Raw genomic sequence first — 22,595 nt, 5'->3', positions numbered from 1 at the left:
TGATTTCCTGCATGTGAAAGCTTTCAGAGAGGCCTGTGAGATGGGTTATAGATTCAGGCTGTCCTCTACAAACATGTCCTGCATCCAGGAGAGTAGAGGTCCAAGTTCAGGGGGGAGTGGTTAAAGCACAAGCTCCATGTACTGAGGCTGCAGCAGTCACTGGTTCGACTCCTGCCCTCGACCCTTTGTTGCATTACTCCCCACATTTCCTGTCTCTTGTTGGCTGTCCTTTCTGATAACGCCAAAATGCCCTTAAAATAATTTTTAAAAGAAGGCAAAGTTCAGTCATTTAAAGCGGTATTTCCTTTTTTTTTTTTAAAGGTGACATATCATGCAAAATCAACTTTTTAATGGTTCTCTACCTGAAATATGTTTCCCTGGCATGTCTACAAACCCCCCGAAAATAAAAAAAAATCCATTCTGCCCCTGTTCTGATTTCTCCACCTTTCTGTAAATGTGTGTGAAACCAGACGTTTCAGACTTCCGTGTTTTTGTTACGTCACAACAATATCCAGTCCGTCACGGAGTCAGAGCTCAGAGCTTGTTCAGCCCATAGACTGTATAAAATACAACTCAACCCCTCCTCTGTTTTTCATTCCCTGCACACATGTGTGCTAACAAGGAGCTTAGGAGGGAGGTATGCTAGTTGTAGGCTGTCTTAGTAAACACAAAGGTCAGTTTAGTGGATCTAGTGGATGATTTTTATTTTTCAAGGAAAAGGGCTAGCGCTAGTTAGCATAGCCACATAGCTACATGTTCGTAGCTGAGTACCAAGACACACGTCGACATACTGATAAATAAAACAACAAGAAACACTCAATCTGTGACCAATGGTTCAGAAAGGTCCTGCTGCAGGCGCCTCTCCTCGTCAGGATCAGATTCTGGATCAGATTCAGAGGGTTGAAGTAACGCGGGTCTGTGAGCAGCCGTGTATATTCAGCCAACATGTAAACATTAGATCAACGTGCTGGACAGCCGAGGCCACATCCACTTCCTGAGGGGGCGTGGTCAGAGAGAAAACAGCCTGTTCTGAGCCAGGCTGAAGAAGAGGGTTTTTCAGGCATGCCAAAATCTGATTTCAAAGTGTATTTTTGAGCTTAAACTTTAAAGACATGTTTTGGGGACCTCTTAGACCAATGTATTTTGATGAAAATGAGTGGAATATGTCACCTTTAAGTGGGGTTGCATGAGGTACTTGTTTATAGTGCATAGAGGATGCCGGTCAGCTCCACCACTTTGTTTAGAAACCAGTCAGAGAACCAACACAAAATAAAGGTGTTCTCTTGTGCCCACAGTAACAGCGTGTAAACATCAGTTGTATTTTTGCTTGTTTTGAAGCCAACAGACCCGTCCAGCTGATGAGTACAGAGCTGGTGTACGAACACTTATCTGTTGCATCAGCAAAAATTGCAAAAATAAATAGGATTTCCGACAGCTAAGTAAAGATCTGGAAAAGGTCTAGGTATATCATGAGACCAACAACAGTGTTTGGGTCAGAAATTCTTGAAATGAGCTAAATGACATGGTAGACTACGTTTAATATCTTCAAAAATAACGCGTTATAAAAAAATCCACCCCCCGTACAGTGTGTGCCGATCGAGAAATGAGCTATTCAGACCTAAGCTGTTTTTTGTACCAGGCTGTAAACATGTTTATTTCTGCTGCAAAGATCATCTTCTTTGAATGGGTGTGTATGTGGTTTCTGGTGTTCCTGCAGCCAGCGTCAAGTGGACGCTCGATAAACTGCAGTTTATAACACTTCTGCTTCATATTATAAGATTGGAGGTTGCCACTTTGGGAACCCTGGCCCTGTCTGCAGCGAATGATAGCCTAGCATCTGTGCTGGTACTAATTTCCGTCATCTGAAGTTTCTTTGATTTGTCATGTTTCAAGAGAGGCCACTTGTCAAAGCATAAAAAAGTAGCACCAACATGGAGTTTTTGCATGGTTGAGTCATAAAAAATAATGGTTGGTTTCAGGAAAATAACTCCATATTTACATGATGACTTCATGAGAAGCATCATTGGTGAGAAAGAGACTGGCCTTTCTTGCAGAGAACACTTACGGTACTTATTTGTACAGCCAGCATGAAAGATCTTCATGTTACAGACGTAGAAACAACACTTATGTTACATCACTTTTTGTGTCTACTCGGAGGGGCAGCAGAATTTGGGCATGAGGTCAAAAGGCCAGGTCAGATGGTACATTATCAGCTGTGGGTTTGGCTTTGATGGGTTTCATACACCGTCCTTTCAGATGTCGTCTTTGAAAATGTAAATCAGTCTATCTTTTAAGTGTTTCTTTCTCCATAGCTCAAAGCCAGTGTGCCGTTCTGAAGTGATAATTAGTGAGAGGAGGAGGTGTTTGAGTATACCGGGGAGTAAATTACTCTCTCATTAAACAAATCAAACAAGGACCCTCTCCTGTGAATATCATGAGCCTGAAAGGAATTCATTATCACTAGCAAAGAGGAAAAAGTCCTTATTTTCAGATTTTGTCACAACAGTTGTTTTATTTTCGGGTGGGGGGCTTTTATTCCAGATCTGACCCTTAAACAGAGCTGCTTCCTATCCCCCCATGCAGAGCTGAGCCAGTCATCAGCCTCTGGTCAAACACATGGCGGCTGCTGCTTCTATTGCTGCTGCTGCTGCTGTAAAAATAGCACAGAGGCTTGATGTGTTCCTTGACAGTGGAAAGAATTGGCCTTATTGTGCTACTTCAGCATAACTGTGATGTATAACTTAATTCCCATCGGACCAAACTTTAAAATTGCCAACAAGGCCAAGAGTGCACACAGTTTTCTACAGCAATGTGGTTTGGATTCTTTGGAGACCGAATCTTTGGTTTTCTGTTTATTATAATCCGTCACTGCACTTTGTTTTTCTATAAATTGCTTTATTGCATACCTGGCTTGTCATAAGCATTAAATTACATGACATTTCTCACTTATTTTGCTTGTATCCTAACCTAAAAAGAGAGCAGAGCAGCTGATTTTTTAAAAACTCATGAGGCTCGTATAAATGGGACCTTGACCTTAGATGTACATTTCAAAGCATGAGGATGAAGCTTCCTCTGCTTTAGCAACATCGGCTTCATCTCCTCCTCTTCTTTCCTTTAATAGTTTAATTAGTCACTCTTTGTCGTCTGTGTTAAGTTCTTTTAAATGGCTCCACCACGAGCTAGAGTTCAAGGCCTCAGTTGGCCACATAACGAAAGCATCTCTAATTCATCCTCATCTGACCATCATCTGCCTTTAACTCTCCCTCACATTTCTCCTATTATTCAAAACCATGCTTCTCCTCACACGCCCACCAGATGTGTTTTTCCTGTCATAAGCAACCAGCTGATTAGTCACCTGCCTACATACCTGTTCCCTGTTAGACAGTGAGAGTACAATTGTGCCAGATTCCCATCTACACTAAGTAGCAACCTGAGCTGTTAAGAATTAAGATAATCTGGAAGTGACATAAACTACACAGTCTACTTGAGGCAGGCTCCAAAAGGCAATGAATCCCCATTAGGTCCAATTTTTAGAGCAAAACTAAACATCTCTAATATGGTGAATGCCATTGTTTGGCTCAAATTGCCTCTTCAGAAAGCAACAGGGGATATCACTGAGACAACGGCAATGTTTCATACAGTCCACAATCTCCACCCGTAATCTTAAGCACTGACACTCACAGACTTTAATGGCATCAGGCCTGGAGTGCACAAGTTTGTGAGCCAGTCAGGGCTAGTAAAGCTTAGGGCAGACTATCATGACATCACACATTGCCTGGAAACAAGATGATCCATTAGATATTAAGGAAAAAGGAGTTTCAGTTTCTATTTCTTACATTATGGCGATTAAATACTTTAGCAAAATCTCAGAAATTTAGAAAGCCAATAATATTTAGAAAAAACAAACTCTACCAAAAAAAAAACCTTCCTTCATGTCACACTTCTGCAGTGGATTCTGGGTAAATCTCAAGCAGCAACCTCGGGTGTTGAAAAATGAAGCCAATGCTTTGGTGCAGAAAAAAAAAGCAGTTCCTCGAGTGTCCACTTGAGGCTGGCTGCAAAAGCCCCAGAAACCACATACACGCCCATTCAAAGAAGACGATCTTTACAGCAGAAAAAAACATGTTTACAGCCTGGTACAAAAAACTATTCTAGTCTGAATAGCTAATTTCTCTATCAGCACACACTGTGTACACTGTTTAGAGGATGTTATGGTTTTGAGTTTTGCATAGCTAGGTGCACGGTTGACTTCACTTACAGGAAGGCACCCTGTAGCTGTTAGTAGGGAGGCTTAAGGCCCACCTCAACTCCATTTCTTTGATTCTTTCTAGACCAACGGTTGGGTTGACTCAACATTTCCAATATGGTGCCATCATTTGGCTTCATAACACTGTTCTACATGGTCCATGATAAGTCTCAAATGAAAGTCTGGATATGCAGACTTCCAGAAAGTCTTTCATTTGTTGTTGTACAGTCTACATCAGAGCACTTGGTTATATAACAGTGGGACAGCTTTAAGCACTAAGGCATGTTGCTCAAAGTCTGTGAGTCAGTGAGGAGATTGTGATTGGGTCATTCTCTCTAAATCTTCATTCACTCTTTCACCAGAGTGCCTAAGTTGCATTATTTTGGTTGTCCTCTTTCTTGAACGTCATCCTGTAGCTTTAAATAAACCAAGAAAGGACTGCTTTATTCTCAACTGCTTTGCCTGTCAAGTATGAATGTGAGAGCTGCTCTTTGAGTATGAAACCCCTGTGTGTCACCCTCTTAAACATGGCAGGTTACAGCCAACAGAAACAGCATGTGGACTGTCTGATCATGTATGACATAGAAACACAGGACATGGGGTTGAAAGGTAAAGGCATGATAAAGAGCAATTATCTGAGATTACAGCCATGTATGTGACAAGGTGTGAGAACAGAGTGTCTTAGGCATCAGAGATTTGGGGGAAACAAGTAAAAGGTGGATTCATACAGCCATACCACTCTCGATCTATTATACAAAGATTAAAGACACTATTAGCGATAATAATGAATTTTATTTTTGAAGCCTATTTAAGAAGTTTAAGTAAAACAAAGTCCAGGCACCTACAAACATGTGGATGCACTGTTTGATTTATATTACAAGTTACTGTTGCTCACTGTATATTAGATGTTTCAATGTCTGACTTGTAAGTCTTAGTCTGTTTTAGAAACTAATTTTAATGTATTCATTTCTATTTTTTATGTGCATGAGTGGTTTATGTTCAGTGCTATTATCTTGACTGTGTAGCTGCTATGAATGCAATTTCCCCGTAACGGTTTCACGGAGCATCTCTCCAAACAATGAACAATAATTATCTGTAATTAACTTGTAGCATTTTAAAGCAGAAGTCTGCAACTGTCAGGATTACAAACCTCTTGGAATCTACAACTTCCTAATTATATTTCAAGGCGGTGTGAAGAGTTTTCATGTTGGGTTGATTCTGGTGCCCCCTTTGGGTGTAATCGGTAGTGTTCTTCTGGGATGAAGACTACTTTTCCCATGAGCACCATCACCCAATGTGGAAGAGATGTGCCTCTCGTCAGAGTACATTGGTGAAGCAAATTAATGAACACAGATCTCATTTTAATCCTTCTTTTCTTTGTGAAGGACTGAGTGATGAGGTGATGTAGTGATGATCAGCTGTAATGTAACAACGTGTTTGTTAGCTTACAAAAGGTGAGCAGACGTAGCGGTTAGCGTTAAATTTGACGATTTATCTTAATGTGATCCTGAATGTACAAAAATGGAAATATTTTACAACCTTCTACATGGTTTAGTGCAGATAATGCACAAATTTGGTATTTTCTATACATATTGGGCCTGATCTACTAAGATCCCAAATAACCAGCGCTAATTTGCATGTGCAAATAATAATTTTGCACGTGCTATTTCTGGGCATGTTGCGGGTGATCTACTATGACTGCGTGCGCAAATGATAACGAGTGCAAAAGTGGTGCGGACCTCCCTATTTTACGAGGATTTTGCGTGTGCTATCGGCTGTCACCATGGAGAGTTTGAGAGAACAAAGTGACCTTAAGCGATAAATGAAGTTTGAAGTCATGTTGGAGTTGGAGGTCTTTTTGGAGGAGGGAAATAAACACATCGGTGAACTCCAACAGAGACATCTCAGTGTTAGAAACACGATTTGGGAGTCCATCTGTGAAAAGGTGAATGCTGTGAGAAAAAACAGAAGATCTGCCAATGGAATAAACGCATCTACTCTACTCCAAAACGCAATCAGTGTTTTGATGGAGTTTAGAGAGCGATTTGATGAGGCTAAGTCTGCCACTCTTGCTCTAGCTACTTAATTGGGAAGTCAATCGCAGTTTTGAAACAACCAGGGCCAGAAAAGTTAGGCATCACTTTGATCATGACAGTCGCCTCACTGACGCAGAGAACAACTTTCGGGTGAAAGTTTTTAATGTCTGATATCATCATCCAGCAACTGCTCCGAAGATTCACCAGCTTAAATGGAACTGTGAACATTTTTGAGGACATGTCATGTTATCTATTGAAAATGACAGAGCAAAGAAAATGGACATACAGTGCATCATGGACAAGTCCGCGGAGCTTAAGGCTCGTCCAATCAATGATGAGTATGCCGAGTAGGACATATTGATATTTTGTTTGTATGTGAACATGTGGGCCGCTGTACCAATTTTACTAAACTTCATAGCTGTTGATACAGTGACCTACTTTACTCTCATTAGTTAAAACAGTTAAAGTGGGTGTCAGAATGATGCGGTCGCTATCCGTGGTGCTGAACTGCTTTGAATTTGTGTTGTATTTTTGTTGTTCTCTTGGTTTGTTAGACTTCATGTCTGTTTGATTGACTTCAAAATGACATAACTGTGTGTAAAAAAATGTAGTAATGCTTGTAAGCCCCGCTGTTGAGGGCATGTTGTAAAGCAATGTTATGATGAGCTTTGCAGTGACCGCAGCCATGTGTGCGTAACGCTGTGCCAGTTTGCACCTGCCTTTCAAACGTGCTAAATATAGACGCAAAAACAGCGCCCGCTATCTGCTTCAGGTTTGATAGATCACATTGCGTGTGCCAAATGATCACATTTGCATCTCCTCCTCCCAGTATTTTGCGCATCCTGATAATCTGCATGTATTCTGCATATTCATGAAGGCAAACACGCTAAATGGATAGCGGGTGCCATTTTGCTCATTTGAAAGACGCAATCCTCGGTGCACACGGTTAGTACATCTGCTTTGTTTGTTTTTATACACGCAAACCTTTAGTAGATCGGATCCTATGTATAAAGACTAATTATGAGGGGGATACTGTGAAATGCTTGAATATGAACAGTATGTAAAGGCTAAACATCGTCAGAGCTCTCCGAACTGTCTTCGGACTCTGACTCAGAGCCCCCATCTAAATCAGTTCCATTTTCCCATCAGAAAAAACACGTCTGGGTGAAATCACTGCAGCAGTCAACAACGTGGGTTTGAAATCTGAACTCCAGCTGAAGTTTAAACATTAGGCTTTAATAAAAGTAATTCTTTACTTTCTTTAAATTTGACATTTACCAGCTCTAAATCCACGTTACTGACCCAGAGTTCACAAAACAAACTTTTGCTCTGCATCATTGAGGAACTGTTTTTCCTTCCACCCCTCCAAACACTGTACTTCAATGTTAGCACATCAGCTGACGCATGATGCCTCACACAAACAGCAGTCATCTTACCAGAGGAACACAGTGGGCTTTGTCAAACAGAGGCAGATCATATGACAGCTTTGTCCGTCTCCATGAACTTCCACCTCCAGGGTGGGGAGTGAGATGTGTTGGTATCTCTACATAAAGAGTGTTTCTCCTCAACCACAGTAAACTTTACATTTTAACATGTGTACATGTGTTTGGCTTTTTAATTCCATGACTCGTTTTCACTGATTATACAGGCACATGATTTAACCTTAAAATCTGGTTTATAAGACGCATTTTAAATCCCATTATGCCGTATAAAAAGTGACCTCCGAGACCTCCGGCGTAGACTACGCCGTCGGTTCGATGCAGAAGTATAAATCAGGCTTAAGACTCATAATCTTCAGAGAGGCTACCTTCATGTTAATATTTGAGTCCCAGACTGTAATAAATATGAATGTTAAATCAAAAGTTAGACAAATGGGACCACAAATTTCAAAACTATCATCACTCTGAACTAAAGAAGACTTTAAACTAGGGATTGAGAGCTAGAATAATTTAAGTAAATGTTTTTGAGGTAACACGAAGTGAAAAAGTAAATTTTGTTGACTTATTTTTTTGCAAACAGTCATTTAAAGTTAAAGCACTTCACTATTGGCTTTACACTTTCAGACCTTGAGACTCAGGTGAGCTGCTTGAACTGTCTGAGGTGCAAAGTCATTTATTTTTGATCATGCATTTTTTATAGGATGCAAACAAGAATCCACCAAGTTTGTACCAGATTTCATAACGCTTGCACTGCTGCATGAAATGGTTTGTTGTTTTCATGAACTGACCTCATACTTACTTCATGTATACTAGCTTAACTCAAAAGATACTGCAATGAGATATTAGACTGTCACTTGGGGGAGCTGGACCTAGACCAGTCTTTGTATTTTCCCTATTAACATTGAAAACCAAATTCAATGGGGGCCTTTAAAGTTACTGTACTGCATCTCTTTACTTTAAGTTTTCCTAACTTATTAGCACACAATAGCAGGCCCATTCAGTCAGGAAACAGATGATGTCTTCAAAAGCAGAACGTCACGCTCCAAATCAAGACATTAATTCTTGGCAATCACTTGTCCCTTGTGGCTGCTCCTATCTGCTCTGACACAGACTCACAGCTGCCTCTCTGGGCTCGTCTTTTGGGGGGGAGCAGTTTCTCTGATGCTGCAGATCATAATGAAGCCTACTAATCTCCATGGCACAGTCTGTGAACTCCTAATAGAGAAAACACATTAGACACGCTCCCGTTTCAATCACTGCACTGCTGAGACAGACGGCATCTCAGCACGGGTCGTCTTTATCCTCGTCATGAAGCGTTGGCGCACTGTCAGTCATTCCGTCTTTGAAGCGCCTTCAGGTCACTTTTTTCTCCTCGGTCATGGAAGCCTTTGGCTGCACACTCCAGCATTTTATGCACCCGATGGAAGTAATGATCCAAAGCATTTCTCACTTAACTATGCTCTGTCGGCAATAATATGACACCAGCTCCATGAGCAGAGCTGGACTGATTTATTGATTTGAAATGCTCTGGGCAGAGATCGCATCAGTGCATATGTTTCACAATATGTGTTGTAATTAGAGCTGGGAGAAAAAAAGATGTTGTTTCGATACATTTTTTCATATCAGTCAATATCGATAAGTATCACCACAAAAATGAAATAATAATACATCTAAATTTAAAGGCCGATTTTTGCTCCTGAGTGAAAGGTGAAGAAACCAGACAATCTGTGAGCTTGTATCTGGATTCGGTTCTCTGAAAAGCTTCTTGAATCCATCATTTCTGAAGGTGCTAACAGGCAGCAGGTCATTTGTGTAAGATGTGAAGTTTTAGTTTGTAGATTCTTATTTTTCTCAGGTTGAGATAATTTGCATAATCAGATTTATTTACCCACATCCTGAAAGTATATTTAATGAAGTGTATTAAGTTAATAGTTAAAGCAGAGGCGACTCAGTGTCAGAATAACGACTCTGCTTTGAGTCGTTAGTCTGTGTAAACTTACATTACGTACCAAACATCTTGAAGCCCTGCCTACCTCTAACCCTGCGACATGATTGGCTGTTCAATGCTGTCTTCTTCTTCTGTCTAATGTTGGGTGGCAACTAGCGTTTAAGGCACATTAGCGCCCCCCTTTCCAGTGGTTGGGGGTGTAATTACAGGTTCAAATATATCACATTTCTATCTAACATTTGTTATATTTATTTTGAGAAAAATGATATCACGATAATTATTGTTATCTAATTATCGCCCCGCACTAGTTATAACGAAGGATTTTCCTAGCTCCATAGTTTACCAGCAATTTCTACCACGGATATGTAGCTTAGCAGAGCAGACAATGGTCCACACTAAAGGGGTGTAAGTATCTAATAAGAAGAAAGCAGCCCTCTGGTTTCTTTTGCATGCTCATATAGTTTCCAAATTGGTGCACCCAAGCGTCTACGTTCATGTCATCGTCCAGTATCACCAATTTAGCCCCCAAATTGATTGTGGTTCATATTTTCCACAAATCAGCACCAGTACCCGCCTCAAAGTGACAACACCAGTCTAGCTTTACCTCCAGGGTTACTGTAACAACAACATAAACACCCGCTGTGATCCAGAGCACTCTACTTTATAGCAATCACAAATGGTATGCAGGATAAAAGTGGCATGCACTCTGCAGGTTTACAAGAGGAAATGACATCATTGATCAATAACATGACGATATTCTGCCATGCTGACATTGTAATTAAAGGGAAACACTCATTTTGGTAAGAGGCTGTAAAGACTTGATTTTCATAAAGGGCCTACCTAGAGCAAAATACGCAGAGTAGCAGGAGTTTTATCGTCTTTGTTCAAATGTTTGAGGCACTGAGGAACATAAGACAGGGTTAAACCTTTACGTTCTTTACTAATAAGAATAATAAGAACATTTGTAGAGTTCTGTTTCAAAATCTAAGACCCTGAAGGCTTTTGTATTTAGATTCTGACTGGCCCAACTTTTGCTTTTACACCAATGAAAAGTTGCTAAAATACAAGCTGATGACTTTCTCTAAGATGTTATTATTTTATCATTGTTTTGAAACTTTATTTTATTATTTTTTGGTGCCAAGTGTTTGTGACAATTTTGTATCTATTAATTGTAGTTTAATGCTGCTCATTGTTTATTTACTCAGATACTTCATTTATTTCTATATGTATAGTCTTAATGGCTAATTTATTCAATGTATGACTTCATTTTAATGTTTTGGAGTTAAGTGAATAAGAAAGCAGGGTATACTGTACGTCAAGGAATGTCACTCTAGATAGAAGTTCTGCAATGCATATCGACCCTCTCATCCAGAAAGAAGTTCCAAATTACAAACTTCAAACTGTAATCCAAGTGTCAAGGCTGTCCATGTTTTAATTAGTTTAAAGTAGAGAACAAGTTCTCAATCACACGCCTGTCAGTCTAAGTTTTGACGGGTGACAGGTGTGTCAGTGCGGCTACAGTGATACAGGCATTGTACCGAGCCATCGAGGTGAAGAGGGAGCTGATTTACCCATCAATCAACGCTTCCATCCTCACCTCTGGACTTGAGCCTCTGGTTGTGACCAAAAGAATGAGATCACAGCTGAAATTAGTTTCCTCCACAGAGTGGCCGGATTCAACAGATTGCTTAGGAGAAGGTCATTTCAGCTGACCTGCTTAGCCTGCTCCTACGGTGACCCGATCCCAGATGAGCAGAAGTATGGATAGATCGCGTTCATCATCAGCTGACTCCACTCTAATGGACATATCTCCTTTCTTTTAATTTATGCCATAATACTGTCTAATCAGATCAGTAATAATGTTAAAGTGTCTTAAAAACTACAGCAGAATAAATCGACCAGAAGATGTTTCATATTTATTTTAGGCAATAAATGCATTTACAAATCTTCTCACAGTGCAGATCCATTTATAAAGCACAACTTCTTAAGACTGACTGAACAACTAATGTGGCAACTCACTGACGGACGCTGCATCCCTGCTGTATTACTGTCTGACGCCTTAGTCCTTGTTTAGGCTTCTGTGTTGACTCTACACTGTAGTGGCTGACACCGTCGTGAGAACTACACTTGCGTTGGAGTGTCCGCATCACTCTGCAATACAACGCCCAATTGCTTGTTTTAGCAGAGCGATTTTCATGTTAGTCACATCACCGGTTTCTAGTCGCGCTACATTCTCTGCTTGTTTGCGCACCGCAAACTGTTGTTACTCTGCGCATGTTATCAGAGCATATTATGTTTGAGTAGGAGCTGAGAAATGTTGAGAAAACTGGTGATCATCCTGAAACTATTGCAAAGAAGAAAAGAAAGGCAACGTTGATGGAGATGTAATGTACAACAGATGTACAGTCACTCTGGACATAAAAAGCTACCATAGACTGTATAAATAATGGTCGTAGTTTCCGTGATGTCACCCATCTGTTTCTGAAACGCTGTTTTGAAGCCTATCTTCAGCGGGGGCCATATTGGAAATGCTGAACTCAACCTGACTTTGTCCGAGCTAGTGTGAGGTAAAGAGGTGGGCCTTTAGCCTTTTGGCTTACAGCTACAGGGTGCTCACCTGTCAATCAAGTCAGACATGTCATTATTTGGACAAAACTCGTAAATGTAATATCTTCAAAAAGTACAAGGTCCGTATCTGATAGGTTTCTATTCTAGTCAATGTGTTAACTTCCACTGGGTCTACTCCAAGTTTAATATCTTCAAAAATAACGCATTATAAAAACATTCACCCCCCGCACAGTATGTGCCTATCGAGAAATTAGCTACTCAAACCTAAACTGTTTTTTTAACCAGGCTGTAAACATGTTTATTTCTGCTACAAAGATCGTCTTCTTTGAATGGGTGTGTATGTGGTTTCTGGCGTTTCTGCAGCCAGCCTCAAGTGGACGCTTCATGAACTGCAGTTTTTAGCACTTCCGCATAGGTTTCATATTTTAAGATAGGAGGTTGCCGCTTGAAAGCTACCCAATGGACCGATCACAGGGCTTGCGGCCTGCATCGTTTCAACCCGTAGTTACATTTTTGAGGAGGTGCACGTCAGGCTACAGATCTACTGCGTATGAGCAAACATATTTCAGATTTCAGAATGTTCTTGTGTAGGAGACAACATTATCGTTGGAAAATACAGTGTGCAATGATTAATAATCTGACCTACTCAAGAGGCAGATTTTTGATGACATCATGCATAACAAAGCGGCCTCATCCTGGCCTTTCAGAGTGTCTAAACAATTTCTGTTATACAATAAAAAGGGTCCTACAGTTTCTGAGAAAATCCATTTCTATGTCATGGTTTGGCTGCTGGCTGCACATAGACGGCCCATTTAGACGACACTTTCCAGTGTGAATGGGTCAATTGTAATGCATATTAGCATGTGTCAGTGGAGGGGGAGCTGCGTTCCATAGTTGCAGTTTCTTTCATGCACAGGCTGAAAACAAAGAGCAGCACAAAGGAGTCTGCCCTCATGAACAGGATGTTGTCTGCAGCTCTGTACCTTTCTCTCTCTGCGAGGACTCATGGGAGTGGACATGCACACATGACTCCTGCCATGTGCCTTGCTGTACGCATGGCTGTTATAATGCATTTCTGCCAGTCACTCAATACTACAGTCAGATGAGTGTGAACAGAGGCCGGAGGCAGCAGGATATGAGAGAGGTGGATTTTTTATGAAGATCACAGGAGAGGTCAGAGTGATCATCCAAGATTAAAAAATCATATTAAAGGTGATATTGGGCCTTCTGGGAATCATCTCAGCTGACCCCGGTCTATGGGGTCACCAGGCTTCATTTCTTAATATCCCACAGTTCATAAAATACATTCAATATTGATTTTAAGTTAACTTTTAAAACCTCTCCCATGCTTTTATGATCCATCTGTCCTGATTTTATGAAAAGTGCTCAATCAATGTCTGTATCACCTAAAGACAGTGTTGTGGTGCATATAAGTTGTATTATATGAACTATAGGAACTATATAACATCATCAAAATGTCTCTTTTGTCTCACTGGGTATAATCCTGCAATGTTTTCTCAATTATGCGTTAAGATTGTTAGTTTTTCATCCCCTGTAGTGAAGTCATTGCTGTATTTTTTCTATTCTATGTTCCCATCAAACTTTCTCACTGCCTTTACTTTCTCATCGTGCTGACAGTCAATACACTCATCATTTTTTACCGTCGACGTTCTCCCTGTCGCTGATATGCTGCAGGTTGCATCCCGTCTCCTCCCTGCTCAGCTCCGACTCCTGGTGGTACGACTCCAGCCTGGAGTGAGCATTTCTGCGGAGCTTGGGGCTGGCAGACACGCAGCAAGAGGTCGTGCTCCCCATCCTTCCCCTCTATCGACCCCAGAGGCCGGTGTGCGTCAATAATCCTGTGCGACGATGTAAGAGCTCGAAACGAATGGGTCACCAACTCCACGGAGGCGAGCCGGTCACCACAGAGCAGCAGAGCGCAGGGGGTGCATCCGCTCAGCAGCGCCCATGGGTCCTGTCAATCCTCGGTGTCCACGGAGACGAAGCTGTCAAGGAGGATGAATATATGTCACTTCCACCGGTAGTACCGGATGTATGTTACATGATGCATGGTAAATGAGGACGCCATGCGCCCCAGGCAGAGAACAGTGGGCGCACAGTGGAGTGTGAGCGGTGTGTGATCGGTGCTGGGCTGCTGTCAGCGAGACAGACCGACAGGGAGCCGCACAGCGAGAAAAGGTTCCGGTTCAAGTGGGAGGTTACAAACAACAGAGCAGGGAAGATACACAACACAGAGAGCTGGGGTTAAATACTGAGAAGACTCAGTGCTTTATTTTTAGGTCCTATAACAATGTATTAGTATGGGGATTTATTATTATTAATTACGGAAGAGGATTAGGGCCACTGATGTAAAAAAAATAAATAAAAAAAGAAGGTACATTTATTATTATTATTATTATTATTATTTTTATTTTTATTATTATTTTTATTATTATTATTATGAGAAAAAAGTCAGAATTCTAACTTTTTTCTCGGAATAATAATAATTTAAAAAAAAGTTGGACCTTAATTATTTAATTTTTTCAGTAGCCCTTAAATCAACCTCATTCTATCTGTGGACTTACTTTCTATTAGTTGGCGGTTTAGCATCACAGATTGTTTGCCATGTTAATCTACTTGAATACAATAAATCAATTACAGTTAGCCTACAGTTATATGTAGGCTACTTGTCAACAAACAATGTTGTGTACTTTTTTTATTCTTGTTTCTTGTTTTTGATTTTTATTCTAAAAAAAATAACATTCATCTTTACGTAGCACTCAGGGTTTATTAATAAACTATATTGTATAGAATAATAATTGTCATCATGTGCTAATTCAGGTGGGTTTTTTGCTAATCTTGCTTTCTTACATGTGTCATGTCTTTTTGAGTCAAAGGTCTGTTATTATTGTTACTTTTATTATCTATTATTGGTATTATTAATCTTTTTTAAATTGATGGTGGTAATGTTATTATATAAGGATATTAATATTGTTGTTCTTGTTGGTAGCATCATTGCTGTTATGAGCACTATTTGGAACTCAGGCAAGCCACATCAATAAAGTAATATCTTATCTTATCAGTATCTTCTTCTGAATCACAGCTGAATTTATTATTTATTACTGTGGGTTTTTATGATGTAAAGCACTTTGTAATATCTGTTTTGATAAGTGCTGTATAAACAAACTTTATTAGTGGTAGTATTATGTTTAATTAATTTATGATTTTTTTATTCTTTGTGTTTAGAGGAGGGGTTGACAGTACTAACCTTTGTCTGAAAACCTGCTTTGTACACACAGTGAGCCTTGAATTTTGTTGTTTTGTTCTGAAAAAAATAAAAACACATTTATTAAAAAAAAGAAGAATTTAATCTATATAGCACTTTACACAACCAAGTTACAAAGTGCCATACAAATAAAACAATTAAATAAAATAACAAAACAAGGTACATAACTGTTATAACAAATACAAATAAAACAACTGATAACAAATGGAGGTGGGTTGTGGGGGTTAGGCTTTGTTTGCTAACATAAATCTGCACATATTAACTAAAACCATGATGACTATCATTCTGGTATATTTGTAGAACTATCTGCAGATAACAACATGCATAAAAGAGACAAATGTAATGAATGAACTTGCTCTGCTAGATATTATTGTATCATGGTGGGCCAAATCTTCAGTTCACAAAACAACAAACAAATAAGAGTCATCCTATCGGATCAAACCCATGCATCCACTTAGGGGAGACTGGGGGCAGTTGTAACACTGACTTCTTTCATGAATTATAATAAAACAGTTTTTTCCTCATTAGTTAAAATAAGACAACAACGTCACTAATTGATGAACAAATAACTGATTCTTAAATGAAAAGATGACAAGTGTATTTCAAGTAATCTGTTAACTATGGAGGAAAATGTAAAAGATGTTACACCTGCCTCTGGTCTGCTTTCTTTATAATGTGCAGCAGGGGGCGACTCCAGTGGTTCCACTGTAGTAAATATAGCTTGAAACCCAGTTTTCATTATTAGAAGTCAGCATCTCATTCATCACAGTCAGGCTTTAGAGAGGTACAGCATGTTCCAACGTTAGCTGTTAACTCAGGGTTTGCTAACCCCTTGTCTCTCTCTGGCTCCACCCTCTCTTCCTAATATGGTCAATTCAGGCCACTACAATCATACAGGAGTACAGGACAAAGGTCAGCAAAGAGGTCAGAGGTACTGCTTTGTCCACAGGGGGCACCAAATCAATGCAAACCAAAACTTCCCCACTGGAGCTTTAAAGAAGTTAATGTTCAGAGAGAAGTAGGCTCATTCAACTTGCATACAATGAGCAGTGGAGTCTCCCCCTGTTGTCCATTAGAAATTACTTTACTTTACTGAGGCCAAATCTCAATGTCCTCTCTAAACCCTAAGCCCTGAGCCCTTCTTGACATAATTTACGTCAGCTAGAAAGTGATTAAGGCTTACAGCCTTAACTGCCCCTAACTGTGTTAGGAAGTATTATTGTACAATTTTGACTTTCCATAAATTCAAGGTGCATAAGGGACTGACTGACTGGCTGTCATGTGATCCAGACTCTAACCATACAGCTGCTTAACCAGAAAATGTAGAATATATAAATATATTACTATAAATATATTAATCATGCTGTTTATACACATATGTGTGAAGATAAATATATATTAAGGCTGATTAAGGCTGTTTTTCTACATTTATACTTACAGGCAAACTTTTTTGTAACACAATATTAGTTGTACCTCCTGCTTCTTGTTTACATCTTTCTTTTTTTATTTCATGTTTACCCTTTAATGCTCGAGGGCTTCCCCTGGGAATCCCGTGTTTCACGTCACAATGTTATGAACTATGGGTAATTACCTCGCGCTAAGTCAGCCCTTTATTCCCACATACAGAAAGGGGACATAAAGGGCTCAAAAAGTCAAAAGTCACACACTTGAAGATTTGACAGTGGGACAGGCCTAAACCCTCACAGACTTAGCAGGAGCGTACCTCAAAGTCAGTGAGTGTTTGAGTGTGGACCATAGACTGTATGAGATTGGGCCTTACAGTCTGTGGATAGCATGAGTGCAAAGTGTGGGTCAGGGTGGCCAAAAAGCATATGCAGGCTGACATATGGGGTGATCATACGAGACACTTGGAACCTCCTGGTAGGGTGGTATTATTTTCATCTGGAGTTATAAATAGTATGGAAGTATTGATACTGAAGCGGCTGGTGGGTTATTATATCATGTCTAAGGGCCAAAGTGGGATACTTATTGGGAACGTGACTTTAAAATTTAAAACAAACTGGGAAAGAGAGTTTTAAGAGAAACAGTAACCAATATCATATCAACACAAAAGTAGGATTTGGGTGCAGTGGTAAGTGCTGCTGCCTCACAGCAAGAAGGTTCCTGGTTTGATTTCCTTGCCATGCAAAAGCCTTTCGGTGTGGAGTTTTCATGGTCTGTGCATGTGGGGGTTTTCTCCAGGTGGACGGTCCAACAACATGGTCTTTGTAGGAGTGAGTGAGTGTTTGTCACTACATGCTAGCCATGTGTCAGACTTAAAACCTGTCCAGGGTGTACAATGCATTTCACCTAATGACAGCTGTGAGAGGCTCCAACCCCCTTAGGACCCTGAATGGGATGCATGGTCAAGATAACTGATGGATCAACACATTTGGTTTGAGTCATAACAAAAACTCTGAATAATATCTGACTGAGGTTAAGATGAGCACACTTTCCAATTCTCAGTGTGCAGTGGCGTGTGTCGACCAGCAGATGTCCCCCTTCACCATCCCACTGAGGCTCTGTTTGTTTTATCAAGGTATCTCAGTGCTTGTAGGCGGTTATTTCTGAGGTGGAAATTTCCACTCCACACTGGACCCGAGGCCATGAAGATGTTTGGAAGGCAACAAAATGAAATATTAAAGAGCCTCCTACGCTTGATCTTTTCAAGGTCCAGCTTGTTTTCAGTTTGAGTTGCATGGAAAAAAACAGGGAATAAAGATGCAGGGGGAACACTTTAGTGCAGTTTTCATCAACTACAGACTGGCTAAACTTGGTAGTTTCTTTTCTTTATACTTAAATGTTGTAGACATTGCAGATGCTTGACTCTTTCAAAGCTCAGTTGTAATAAAGGATTGTATTATTACGGTATTTTGAATAAGGAGGTGGATGCTTTTGTGTTGGAGAGCGCGAACATTTTCTGTGCATTCACAGAAGTTTCAAGGTTTCCTTCAGAGGAATTTTCTCCTCTTCAGCAACCTATTCACCACTCTCCCTTTCTCTCTCTCTCTCTCTCTCTCTCTCTCTCTCTCTCTCTCTCTCTCTCTCTCTCTCTCTCGCTCTCTGTGTGTGTATGTGTGTTTAAATATGGGAAAGCAGAGTTTTTTGTGTATGCTGCAGTGAGTGTCAGAAGCTAGAAATGTCACTTTCTCAGTGTGCATTGACATTTAAAGGGTTAATGCGTATAATCATCGGAGACAATACAATATATGTATTGTATTAAAAGAGTTTATCTACATGTGTGAAAGAAGAATCAGATTAAAATGTGTTGAAATGACCAATCCTAAAAAATCACACCGTTATTGCAGCTTTTAACACCATCAACCCCTTTCAGGTCATCTGCCAAGGGTTGCCATGGAAACTAACAATTTCCATGCGTGTTCATTTAAAAAAAAAAAGTAATTTCTTTCACTGGATCATGACAGCTTTGTGAACTTAAAAAAATATCCTTACAACATTACTTTCACTTGGTTTATTGTGATAGATCGTTTTAATTTGTCACCAAAAACCTTAAAAATGTGACTCAAGGTACTTATTTGAATGTTCCTAAACACACCACAGGAACTCAAAGTGTGAATTTTATCATTTTGCTCTCTTAGAATGACAGTTTTTTGCTCATTTAGAGTTACAAAGCACAAATTAAGACATAAATCCACAAAAAGAGGACAGAAATCCATCCCTTAGCAAAGACAAGCAAAACAAAACCTTCATTCAACAGGGACTCAGCAGCCTTGACTTCCAACCTGCTTACTTAACAAACAAGATACGCTGGTTCTTTAATGGTATAGTAATCAACATCTCTATAAAATCCTAGCATGCTTCAAAGGGAAACAATTGCGATGGCTGTGTGGGAAACATCCTGTAGACATGCCTCATGTCTGTACAGCTCAGTAGGAACAACTCAAGGTATGAAGAAACGCCGTAGCACACTTTGGCCGTGACACCGGTGAGTCACTGCAAGCAAAAGTCCTGTGCTGCAAGTTCACAACACAACACTGTGTTGCGTCGTACATAATTACATGCTATGAATCTGAAATGACAGATGCGTCTGATGAAACACTGTGAACATTACCTAACATATTGTTTATCTGTGCAGGTGCTGCTGATGACTGAAAGTGAAGATCCTTCTTCAGACATTATTTCATGTAAAGAGCTCATATCATCTATGACCTTTCATAAAGTTGCCGTTGCAAAATGCAGGCTTACTTACATACTTGAATCTCCTGAAGTAGTATGGGAGGCAGAGCTTTCAATCATCAGGCACTTCCTCTTTTTTAGCTTGTACCAGTTGGGGTAAGTCAGGCTAAATGCAGGCTTGCACATCTTATGTCTCCAAAAGTTGCATGGGAGGCAGAGCTTTCAATCATCAGGCAACTTTTGTAGAAGCTTGTACCAGTCTATATGCAGGCTTACATATCTAAAGTCTCCGAAAGAAGTATGGGAGGCACAGCTTTCAATCATCAGGTAACTTTTTTTGTCGACACTTGTTCTAGTTTGGGGAAGTGAGGCTGAACGCAGGCACACTTATCCAAAAACTCCAAAATATGAATGGGAGGCAGAGCTTTTCAACCATCAAGCACTTCTCCAAAAGTTGTATGGGAGGTACAGCTTTCAATCATCAGGCAAGTTTTGTTGAAGCTTGTACCAGTCTATATGCAGACTTACATATCCAAAGTCTCCATAAGTAGTGTGGGAGGCAGAACTTTCAATCATCAGACACTTCTTCTGTGTAAGCTTGGTCTAGTGTATGTAAGTGAGTCTAAATACAGGCTTACATATCTAAAGCTCCAAACGTATAGCATGGGAGGCAGAGCTTTCAATCATTTCTCTTTTTGTAGAAGCTTGTTCTAGATTGGTTAAGTGAGGCTGAACAAGGGCCCACTCATTCAAAAACTCCAAAAATACGAATGGGAGGCAGAGCTTTCAGTCAACAGCCATCTCTAATGTGAAGACTTGTACTAGTTTGGGTTAGTGAGGCTGAATACAGGCTTACCTATATGAAGCCCCAAAAAGTAGTATTGGAGGCAGAGCTTTCATTCACCAGGCACCTCTAATGTGAAAGTATGTACCAGTTTGGTTTAGTGAGGCTGAATACAGGCTTACCTATATGAAGCCTCCAAAAGTATTACAGGAGGCAGAGCTTCCATTCACCCATCTCTAATCTGGAAGCTTGTACTAGTTTGAGTTAGTGAGGCTGAATGCAGCCTCAACTATATGAAGCCTCAAAAAGTAATATGTGAGGCAGAGTTTCCATTCCCAAGGCACCTCTAATGTGGAAAGACGTACCAGTTTGGGTAAGTGATGCTGAATGCACACTTAATGACAAAGAGTCTCTAAAAGTAGTATGGGAGGCAGAGCATTCATTCATTAAGCACCTCTGACGTGGGAGTATGTACCAGTTGGGATAAACGAGGCTCAGGACCAAGCACTAAACATAGGGTGACCAAACTCTTCTGTTGCCGTCCCCTCCCTCTGGAACTCTCTCCCAAAACCCATCTGAGACCGTTCTAAGCTGCTGAGATTCAAACCATCAGTCAAAGCCCACCTCTTTTGAATTGCTTTTAATTGCTGATGTTGCTGTTCTCAACCTTTGTTTTGGTATTGTATCTTTTGTTCTTCTTTTATTATGTGACTTTTGTAGAGTATTAAAATTATCGGTTGAATGTGAGGTTAAATATCTAAACCATTCAAAAGTCGTATGGGAGGTACAGCTTTCAATCATCAGGCAAGTTTTATTGAAGCTTGTACCAGTCTATATGCAGACTTACATATCCAAAGTCTCCATAAGTAGTGTGGGAGGCAGAACTTTCAATCATCAGACATTTCTTCTGTGTAAGCTTGGTCTAGTGTATGTAAGTGAGTCTAAATACAGGCTTACATATCTAAAGCTCCAAACGTATAGCATGGGAGGCAGAGCTTTCAATCATTTCTCTTTTTGTAGAAGCTTGTTCTAGATTGGCTAAGTGAGGCTGAACAAGGGCCCACTCATTCAAAAACTCCAAAAATACGAATGGGAGGCAGAGCTTTCAGTCAACAGCCATCTCTAATGTGAAGACTTGTACTAGTTTGGGTTAGTGAGGCTGAACACAGGCTTACCTATATGAAGCCCCAAAAAGTAGTGTTGGAGGCAGAGCTTTCATTCACCAGGCACCTCTAATGTGAATGTATGTACCAGTTTGGGTAAGTGATGCAGAATGCAAACTTAATGACAAAGAGTCTCCAAAAGTAGTACGGGAGTCAGAGTTTGCATTCATGAAGCACCTCTAAAGTAGGAGCATTTGCCAGTTTGGATAAACGAGGCTTAGGACCAAGCACCAAACATAGGGAGACCAAACTCTTTCTGGTCCCCTCCCTCTGGAACTCTCTCCCAAAACCCATCTGAGACCGTTCTAAGCTGCAGAGATTCAAATCATCAGTCAAAGCCCTCCTCTTTTGAATTGCTTTTAATTGCTGATGTTGCTGTTCTCAACCTTTGTTTTGGTATTGTATCTTTTGTTCTTCTTTTATTATGTGACTTTCAATCATCAGGCAAGTTTTATTGAAGCTTGTACCAGTCTATATGAAAACTTACATATCCAAAGTCTCCATAAGTAGTGTGGGAGACAGAACTTTCAATCATCAGACACTTCTTCTGTGTAAGCTTGGTCTAGTGTATGTAAGTGAGTCTAAATACAGGCTTACATAGCTAAAGCTCCAAACGTATAGCATGGGAGGCAGAGCTTTCAATCATTTCTCTTTTTGTAGAAGCTTGTTCTAGATTGGCTAAGTGAGGCTGAACAAGGGCCCACTCATTCAAAAACTCCAAAAATACGAATGGGAGGCAGAGCTTTCAGTCAACAGCCATCTCTAATGTGAAGACTTGTACTAGTTTGGGTTAGTGAGGCTGAATACAGGCTTACCTATATGAAGCCCCAAAAAGTAGTATGGGAGGCAGAGCTTTCATTCAATGTGAGCTTTCCTCTAATGTGGAAGCATATACCAGTTTGGGTAAGTGAGGCTGAATACAGGCTTACCTATATGAAGCCTCCAAAAGTATTACAGGAGGCAGAGCTTCCATTCACCCATCTCTAAT

The 22,595-nt window shown here is 40.3% G+C and overlaps 1 protein-coding gene across 1 annotated transcript in view; it reads right to left on the bottom strand.

Moving 5' to 3' along the window:
- Positions 1-14,461, bottom strand: part of LOC117826215 (cyclin-Y-like) — a 32,309-nt gene extending 17,848 nt beyond the window's left edge. The window contains exon 1 of the mRNA XM_034702122.1: positions 13,899-14,461. Within this exon, the coding sequence (XP_034558013.1) occupies positions 13,899-14,052 (154 nt within the window). The 5' untranslated portion in view covers positions 14,053-14,461. The remainder of the gene's footprint in view (positions 1-13,898) is intronic.
- Positions 14,462-22,595: the final 8,134 nt, after the last annotated feature.

The sequence above is a fragment of the Notolabrus celidotus genome, chromosome 15 (assembly GCF_009762535.1).
Source record: "Notolabrus celidotus isolate fNotCel1 chromosome 15, fNotCel1.pri, whole genome shotgun sequence".
Taxonomy (NCBI): domain Eukaryota; kingdom Metazoa; phylum Chordata; class Actinopteri; order Labriformes; family Labridae; genus Notolabrus; species Notolabrus celidotus.
Note: the sequence above shows the minus strand (reverse complement) of the source record. Positions and strands in the feature narration are given on the sequence as shown.